This window comes from Haliotis rufescens, unplaced genomic scaffold, assembly GCF_023055435.1.
Source record: "Haliotis rufescens isolate VD_foot unplaced genomic scaffold, xgHalRufe1.0.p SCAF_88, whole genome shotgun sequence".
Taxonomy (NCBI): domain Eukaryota; kingdom Metazoa; phylum Mollusca; class Gastropoda; order Lepetellida; family Haliotidae; genus Haliotis; species Haliotis rufescens.
In genome coordinates, this window is record NW_025964381.1 from 453,857 (window position 1) to 463,938 (window position 10,082).

Genomic DNA, 10,082 nt, shown 5'->3' on the forward strand with positions numbered 1-10,082 from the left:
CAATGTTGTCTGGATTAACGAGGTTGCCTTTGTTACAGACACAGTATATAGTATATGTTTAGGCTATGTGACGTTGCCTTGACACACATGTATATCTAAGGGCAAATCAGCAACAAGAAGCTGACACCTTACTGTGCATAGACAAAACAATGGCATAATAATTTGAAATTGCTTTTCAAAGGCCGTCACGCTGACGCTGCAAGTCATATCTACGGTGGCCCATAAGGGACATGGAGTCTGTTTTTCAATATTTTGATATTTTACTTTTATAGTAACCTTTAGCAAATTAACACAATTTGTCATACAAATATGTGATAAATCATGTATAAACAACCGAAAACATGGAAAATGTACTTTCAAGTAGCTATTGAGTCGCTGAAATGTGAAGCGAAAATGTCAAAAACTAAAATGAAAATACAGAAAACTATTTCCACCGCGGTGGAAATAGTTTTCTGTATTTTCATTTTAGTTTTTGACATTTTCGCTTTTGATTTTTGACATTTTCATTTTAGTTTTTGACATTTTCGTTTCACTTTTCAGCGATTCAATATCTCCTTCACACATGATTTATCACATATTTGTAAGACAAATTGTGTTAATTTGCAAAAGATAACGACAAAAGTAAGTGAAAAAATCAAAATATGGAAAAACAGACTCCATGTCCCTTATGGGACACCGTACATATCAGAATGTTTTTCTTTATATCTGTCAGGCCAAACTTGATTAAACCTTGGTTTACGAATCCGCAGACTCCAAAAATTGAAATGTAAAAACCCAAATAATGTATTTTTATTCCCCTGGCCAAAATTAAATAAAATGTTAAAATCCTCATTTACTGTTGCTGTCAATATTTATAAATTCATTGAAATACTATAATTTAAACTTGTTGAAAATATATACCACTATACTGTATGCCTGAGGGTCAATTTAACTGTTACACCACCATACTGGTTGTCTGCGTCGAAGTAGATCACACAGTCTGCGCGATGAACGCTTGAGGGACGGGGCGTGCATAATTGACCCCCACGTCGTGTATTTTTGTGAGAACTGTCTGACTCTCTAGTATACACCACAGCATCATCCTCACCAATGAGAAAAAATCCCATCAAAGAATTGCATTGTTACGCCTTCCTCGTCCACCTCATATAAGGTCCGTATTCTCGAAGGAGGTTGAGGAATTTCCCCGTAAATGTCGGTCAAGGACAACATATTCTCAGTAATTACGAGGCACGTGGATCAGAATATTTGCCCATGAATAAATCGGTTTTTGTTAATTTGTCTTTAATCACGAACATGAAGGGTCTGTCGGCCTTGAACTCGGGGGGCACTGACCTCAGCGCTATACCTGCCCCCGTGACCCCTGACCCCACGCTGCCACCCTCATCCACGTCCAGAACTGACATATGCATCACGTGATCTACAAACAAATTCTTAGTGCCATCTATCGGCGACATATCTGCATTCTTCTCAAACACATCTTTGATCCCCATTTTCTTCAAATGAGGTTTGAGGTCAAGGTCACTCATGAGATTCATGCGCGGCATGCGCAAATGAAAGCGTGCTGGCCCTTTCATATCTGTTATGAGATTCTGAAACGTCGTGGATGTCAGCTTCCGTTCCAGTTCTTCAAGTCCATTGACGTCATCGGGTAGAATTACATAAAAACTAAACCTGTGCGAGTCGTATGGTATTTCAATGACCTTGACCTTAAGTTCAGGGTTTATTTTATAATAGTACCTCCAGTCACAAAACATCATGTCGACTTTGGTTCGGGTGTATCTGTTGATGTCGAACATGGTGCGGTTGGTCAGCGTGCGGTCGAACAACATGTCCCAGGAGCCATTGAAATAGACGGCGTTCATAAACAACAACGCCCTTTTGCTTTTGACGGATAAATTAGTCTTGAAGTCATTCAACTTGCCCCGGGTGTTCCTTTTTATCCATTTCTTAAGGGAGGACACTGCGGCATTCTTGGTGTTGTGATTATATTTCCGTATTTTGGCTTTATAGAATTTCCTCATCCGTTTGACGAATCTGTTTCTGAGATGAATCGATTCATGAACGTACAGCGCATCGGCCACTTGGAACGACACATTGCGCATAGGTCTGCGCATCATTTCTCCAAAATGGCGGAACGCCTTACGCACTTTTCTGGGTCTTTTTAACAGCTTATATCCCACTGCATTGAATATTTCCTTGGCAGTAACGTTCGTTGCTCCGAGGTACACCATGGAGACAGTCTTGAACACACTGACGGGGGAGAACACTAAATTTTGCCGCCCCGAGGATAACTGTTTGTAGAGATTCCACGTGAAGTTGTTTGCAACGGCGGCAAACTGGGCGTGCAGGCGTGGCGGGAACTCCGACAGCGGTGGACGTCGTCTGCTCGCTCGCTGATGTCGACGTCTGTGTCGCGCCAGGCATTCTGGGAAAGACCAAACTGGCATTAGCAGAGTGAACTGATATGTATCAAACGAACACAACATTATATTGAAGCATTGTGTAGTTTGCCCTAAAGGAACACTTGTTCTTCCCAGAGACACATACAGTAAACTACGTTTATAACGAACACGCTTATAACGAAGTGATGGATATAACGAACTGTTGTTTTTGGTCCCGCAAATGGCCAAAAACAACAGTTCGTTATATCCATCACTTCGGTATCCTTTAGTTGAAACGCTTATAACGAACTACGGTTATAAGGAACAAAAATTATTGGTCCCTTTGAGTTCGTTATAACCGTTGATTCGAGATTCAAGGAGATTTTAAAACAATATAATGTTATCAGTAGTACGAGTTGAACGGGGTCAATAAAAGATTAGAATTCTCCGGATACCATAAGTTACATCGTCATGTAAGTTCGAGTAAGATATGTTACACTGTACATAGTCTGTCTCACAGTCCCTGGGCCATATTCATTTCCCTTCCGCCCAGCCCTGACTGTAATGCTATAGCTCTTATCTGCAAGTCTAGATTTTACACAAGACACTTCCATCTCATTGGGGCTCCTTTTAAATATAAATGTAGTTACTTCTTTCTATCAAAAATATATTTTAGAGACGAAGGGTTGGTCTTAACTCTACGCTATATCATATAGCCTTGCTCCAAGGCTGCACTGAAAGATAAATCCATGGATCTGTAGTAATTCTATCCTCCTAATAGGCAAGTCTAGATATGTGGACAGTAAGGACTCCAGTCTCTTATGGCGACAACTTGTTCTTACTATTGACATAATCTAGAAATTATGATTAAAACTAATAATTATTGACTTGGAGACTTGTGCAAGTCTATATATCCCCCAGTGGCCTGAATTAGCTCCACCTGAAAAAGGATGGTGGTGTTTGAAGTTACCAGAGTACATCCCCGTTACAGGCCCTGAGTTTGCCCATACCCTTGGCCATGCCGTGTGGCAACAGCTAATAGGTAATGGCCAGCAGATGATCCAGCAGACGACACATTTACAATTTCAAACAGAGAAACAGCGATTAACACGAATAGATCTACTTATCTTTCAATAATAAATGTGTCAGTGTTAAGCCTAACATCAAGATTTCAAATTGCGTCCAAGCTAATGAATTTCTTTAATCTATGTCAGGTTTTAACATGATTAACATGATTGTCAGTATTTTGCAAAATGCTCAAAAGATATCACGATAGGTGTCATCCTCATTATTTGTGCACCTATATGTGTATATACACGTTCCATTCCGTCATGTGAACCCCATTTCTGGGGTCCCCGTCGTGTTATTGCTGGAATATTGCTAAAAAGCAGCGTAAAATCCAACTCACTCACTCCATTCGACCTACACTTGAACGTGCTTCTGTAGCGGGTACGTGGCCGTGCGTGAACAGTTCAACTTGCAGCAGTAAGTATTGTCACTGGTCTGTCCCAATCGAGGGGCGATGGCCTTGTGGGTAAGGCGTGAACCCATCGCTCCCAATCCCCTGGTTCGATTTCATACTTGAGTACAATATATCAAAGACATTTCATTTTACCCCGCCGTGATATGGCGGGAATAGTGCTGAAAGCGGCATACATTCAGACTCACTCCAGTAATGGCCAACCAATGCCTGGTCAATATCTGATCACTCATCAATGATGCCGCCATTCGGATTAATTCAATGAACGTTCATAAGTACTGCTTGCCTGGTGGTTCCCTAACCGCTGTTTCCATGGTACTCTTCCAAAATTACCGTTTCAAAAACTACTGTTACTTTTAGTACTGATCCCCACAATACTGATTCCCCCCAAACTATTTCCCTAAGAACTGTTTTTCTAAATATTGATTCCACCAAATACTATTTCCCTAAGTACTCACTCCCTACAAACTGTTTCCTTAAGTATTGATATTCCCAATACTGTTTTCCTAAGTATTTATTCAACAATACTGTTTCTCTAAACATTGACTCCCCCAGCACTGTTTCCTAAGTACTGATTCCCCGAATACTGTTTCTCTAAGTATTGATTCAACAATACTGTTTCTCTAAGTATTGACTCCCCCAGTACTGTTTCTCTAAGTATTGACTCCCCAGTACTGTTTTCCTAAGTACTGATTCCCCGAATACTGTTTCTCTAAGTATTGATTCAGCAATACTGTTTCTCTAAGTATTGACTCCCCCAGTACTGTTTTCCTAAGTACTGATTCCCCGAATACTGTTTCTCTAAGTATTGATTCAACAATACTGTTTCTCTAAGTATTGACTCCCCAGTACTGTTTCCCTAAGTACTGATTCCCCGAATACTGTTTCTCTAAGTATTGATTCAACAATACTGTTTCTCTAAGTATTGATTCAACAATACTGTTTTCCTAAGTACTGATGTCCTTCGTATGATTTGTCTTAAGTATTGCCCCCCTCCAAACCACACACACACTACTGTTTCACTGAGTACTGTTTCCCTCTTTCCTGGCATTCAATGGCCTTATCAAATATCAAAAACGTAACAGATCAATTGTGCGACAGAACTATCATGCGAATAGTAGTGAAGCAATTACACTGTCGTGAATTTTTATTCAGTAACCAACATGCTCTTGCCGACATTGCGTTTTGTCCTGTAAAAAACTTTTGTCTAGTTAAAACATGTTGTTCACGATATGGGCAAGGGAACACGTGGGTCAGCAGGAAGTGGTACGCTGACCAGCGGAGAACTCAGGACAATTTCTTACGAAGTACTGAAATGCGTGTTTTCTATCATTTGACAAAACCCCGCATCTTCAGAATATGAAACCTCGAATGTCCACCTAAAGGGTTGCTCTTAAACCGTCCAGCGTTTGAACATCAACTGACCTCTGAGTGATCAGCCGTACGTGCGTAGTAATTTGCAGAGACGTGATACGGCACGTCTGCGTGATTGTCTGTGAATTAACACGGCAGTGACTTGGTCAGCCGTGCGGACGGGGTTCACGTGGATTTAAAGGGGCATGCAGGCTTGTCCAACATGGGCTGAGTGGACTTACAAAGAGCCCCCGAAAACAGAATAATACTACTAGTTTTATAGTGGTAGTCCGTTGAGATACCATGCTGCAGTTTAGCGTGGACACTCCACTCGGTCACAGTATCCTGACTCCTAGCCGACCAGTCCCCGAACGCCAGGCAGGGTAACAACAAGTACCATCTTTTAACATCTTTTGGTATGACGCTCCCATCGAAACACAGGCCTTCCGTTCTCTGGCCACCACGCTCCGTGTCAAAACAGTATCAATTTATCTAATTTCATCTGCGTTATTTCCACCACCGACCCCTTTGTTTTGAAAATGCAATCTCTACACTGAGTGCATCTAAAAATAGACTTACGCTCAGTAATACCTCTCAGGTGGATTGAGTGAAACTAAGAAACGTAAAATAAAGTCAAGCAATATTTTCACAGCTGTTAAAACTGCGGCGTTGATTTGATTCTTCCTCAATGATGTCATTAGAATCCACCCTACTAAACGAACGCTTAATTATATTGAATGTACGTCTTACGCGATTAATCTAGGCACGATAAAAGAAGTTGTGCTAACTCCCAGCTTAAAGAGAGTACTGTTTATACGAGTATTCAAGTCGGTCTGTAACAACTGAACATTGCGGGACTGTTCACGCCCCAGGGGAAATGACAGCCTACCAGATGTTCAAGGACGCAGGCTTTAACATCTCAACGGGGCCAAGCGCTCACATTAAACAATGAGTGTAAATTAATTAATCTTAGCAGATAATAGCGACATTATAAGCTGTACTTGGTGTTCACAGTATGTATGAATGAGTGGTATGAATATATTGTAGAGTTCCGGCGTTATATTGTTCATAACAAATGCTCACCTGTCGTAGCTAATTAATTTCTTTGAGTTGTATTTTGAAATAGGTGGCATAATAATAGCGACATTAAAACTTATACTTGGTTTTCATAGTATTTTGAATGAGTGATGTGAATATAATTTTTGAAGTAGATGGTCGGATAACGCAATATATATAATATGAACCTTATATATATATATATATATATATATATATATATATATATATATATATATATATATATATATATATATATATATATTGTGATGTACAAAGTTTTACAATAGCGTCACTACATTGAAACCTCGTTTTTCCGGTAACCTGCTTTCCCCGTGATGTGACTTAAAATAAGCCTCTGTTCACCCAGCAGTGAATGGGTACCCGGTAGGAGGAGATGGTAATGTAACTATAAGAACCTTCTATCACCTTACAGGCTGCTTGGGATATATACTCCCCAAGGAGCTGAGAATGAAAATTGAGTGCACACTGATCCAGTTCCCGGGCTATTAATAAGGTCTGTACGACAAAAATGGCGAATCCAGTGCGAACCTACCGTCCGGATTAACAAGGTTAACTGTATACCACTGACATGCTTGAAGAGGTTGTACTTGAGCATGGTGTTAATTACTACTAAAACATATAAAAGTGTGAATTTGCATTCTAGAGGCGGTAAATAAGAATTTGAAAACATAGTCATATTCAAATCTAAATGACAAAAAGTACCTTTTAACAAATGAATTTTCTTTCCCGACTTTAAGAGATTCCCCTAATAATAGAATTAAATTAATAAGCATTGACATCTCAATCAACGAAGGTCAACGTTTCTCATGACGATCACGTGAATGCGTGAACATGTATGGTTAAATTCCGTTTTAAATATTTTTGTTTGAATGTTAAAGCAGTATTACTAGTAGTCACACGTTCAGTACAAAGTGTCACGGTAATAGAGTTTGACACGTGTTGTCAAAGAATGGCGTGGACTAAGTATGTTTTCTCTAGTTTCACTGAGGGACTGGTAAAGAGATGCCTGACTGACGCCATAGTGGCAGTGCTTTCTCATAGCGACTTGGAGACGACGTAACGTCAGGCTCTAATCGGACTCGTGCTCCGCAGCATGGCACCATGACGTCAGAGCCCTATATAGGTTCCTTTACGGTGTCGAGGAATGGCACTAAAATCTCAAAGTGGAGCAGCGGTATGTCAGCCGCGAAGCATGGCACCACACGCTTGGCGTTCTTAGATATCGACTAATGAGAACACGGACCATTTCATAAAAAACTTCCCTCCTGTCAAACAGCAACACTCCTATTGTGGGCTACAGTTAATGACTGACAACACAATGCTTGATCCTTTAACGGAATAACAACACTGCTGTAGACATATGGATGGGGATTAAAAATAAAATAAATAAAATAAAATAAAATAAAATAAAATAAAATAAAATAAAATAAAATAAAATAAAATAAAATAAAATAAAATAAAATAAAATAAAATAAAATAAAATAAAATAAAATAAAATAAAATAAAATAAATAAAATAAAATAAAATAAAATAAAATAAAATAAAATAAAATAAATAAAAAAATTAAAAAAACACATTATCAACGCTCTAAGAAAAAAGGACTGAAATGAAAGTGCTCGGGGGGGGGGGGGGGGGGGGGGGGGGGGGGCGAACGCTAAAAACAAGACAGTGACGAAGAGGAAGGTATTAATGATTCAAAGTTAACATTTGGAGAAAGTAGATTGTTCACTGGCCCAATACAAATTCTAACTATCCAGCATTTTCGCACATACGATGTCTCACGCAACATTCTACACAGGCAAACCTGAAGTTGTCTTCTAAGTATTGTGAGTGTGTCCAGGTAGGAAGCATTTATATATGATCTATCGTAACCCTCAGGAAGTCGCGTGCACATTTCTACATACTTTTCTCTCACTCGGTATTTTTCTGTTGTACAGAAGGTCAGACATAATAAACTAGTTTCTCCCTCTTTCTCCACAATCAACGGGTGCATTTTGAGGGGACACCACCCCACCCGTAACACAACACTCAGACGACCACCCCTTTACATGTGCATAACGCGACCGATTATGGCGTATTCAGCTTTAGTTAGCGTAGCACAATAGAGATAATGCGCCTTTAAATCTATACAATAGAGTTTAGTAATTTAACCTTTAACTTCACACATTATTTGTGACAATGGAGGATTGGGAGAGAGCCTTTAACGGCCCTCCACCATCTGTCGTCTGCTCCAGGTGTCCGGCGCGCGCACTGGAGCGTTATATTTATCGCTGGTCTCATGCCTTGGTATTGATTTTCAATTATCACATTAGCTTCCCCCAAACAACCAGCCTGTCCCCCCATCGAATGTGGAGGTGAATGTGACAGTGCACAGTCCACATGTAAACCACGACCCCTCTAAGCTTCGTGTACCACTGCCGGCGTACTATGTAGACTTGGTACTAGCGCCAGGTATCACAAAACACAATGCATCTAAAACAAAGTGACAGATTGCATCGGTGAACAATCCGTCTCTTACATCAACTGCTATTTTTGCAACATCCCCGAGGCAACGTGTCAGTAGGTGAGGGAACATAAATCGCATTTTTATGAGAAAAATATTATAATAAGTACGAGTCAGTGTTAAAAATAGCCACTGGTCAACGAATGGTACACTTCAAGTATAAACATGTACGCTCGTTGTATAGGAAAAGAAAAAGAGCGATCAGGTTCGATCAGATCCGACTGTTTAAATGATATAAATGTAAAATAATTACTATACCCGTCATGAGAAGAATCGCCATGAGACACACGATGAGAGGGACTGTTCGGAGCGCCATCTTACCCCTCGCAACAAGTTGGGACTGCCGAGAGCAAATCAGGTGCTGAGTAGATGTAACTTTCGGGTACGCTTGCACACCAGTTACCTCCCTTAGCGCTATGGATTTATTGAAGGGGACATAAAATAACGTGTTTTTCTTATCGGTATAACTAATTTCCGAACCTTGCTCTTGTATTGTGTAGTCATAATTGTTTTAGGATCGATAATGAGTCAGTAAAAGTGAAAGTCATGTGTTTGTTTAGTTGATAAATGACCCATTTTATTTTAGTTACATTTTTGTTATTATCTGTAAGTTTGTAAAAAACAACATACAACTGAACCTTGAACACACTGAGGCTGAAACTCTCTGTTAGACTTACATCTAGTCTCTGAAATGAACATTTTGACAGAAAAAAACAGCTGTTCAGTTATCTTAAGAAAAATATAATAAAAAGGAGCCCAGTGACTCTCTTCATTTTCAGATACTGCAGTGATCTAGACTTGCCAAACATTATAGACTTGCATGGGCTGTATTTGATATATATTTGTATCAGGGTCTGTAAGACAGACTAACTCTCTGTGTAATAGGGGACATATTATAGCCTCTCAGTTTCAGCGAAATCTGTCAAAACCGGACTCTGACTAATCCGAAACCCTGTCAATTCCGGGCATGTAGGGTTCCGAATTAACTATGGTAATACTAATATGATTTTCACCTTATCTTAATTTCCAATGTCAAATTTTAAAACAGGAAAATAATTATGCTTGAAACTGTTTTAGATCTGTTTTATTGTTTCTTTTGCTCGTGTACGGTACAGGGAGTGAGGTGGGTTTAGCTCAGCGTTTATCAGTATTCCAGCCATAACGTAGGCGACTGGACCACTCGTCCCCCTCTGTTCATGATTCTGATTGGAATTCAAACATTCGTCACCTATACGCAGAGTATCTCATAATCTGATGATTGAATGTGAAGGGAGCGTTTTCAAAT

At 39.8% G+C, this 10,082-nt stretch overlaps 1 protein-coding gene across 1 annotated transcript; it reads right to left on the reverse strand.

Annotated features, from left to right (window-relative positions):
• Nucleotides 1-603: 603 nt before the first annotated feature.
• Nucleotides 604-9,174, reverse strand: LOC124114580 (leukocyte elastase inhibitor-like). The gene is made up of 2 exons (XM_046475205.2): nucleotides 9,056-9,174; nucleotides 604-2,425 (listed from the first exon to the last, which is right to left on the reverse strand). The coding sequence occupies exons 1-2, from the start codon at nucleotides 9,111-9,113 to the stop codon at nucleotides 1,221-1,223; spliced, it is 1,263 nt and encodes a 420-aa protein (XP_046331161.1). The 5' UTR covers nucleotides 9,114-9,174; the 3' UTR covers nucleotides 604-1,220.
• Nucleotides 9,175-10,082: the final 908 nt, after the last annotated feature.

Coding starts and splice junctions, on each gene's coding strand:
- LOC124114580 (XM_046475205.2), bottom strand. CDS start 9,113: ATGGCGCTCCGAACAGTCCCTCTCATCGTGTGTCTCATGGCGATTCTT. Junction 2,426..9,055: donor GGCGATTCTTCTCATGACGG/GTATAGTAATTA, acceptor GGTCTTTCCCAG/AATGCCTGGCGCGACACAGA.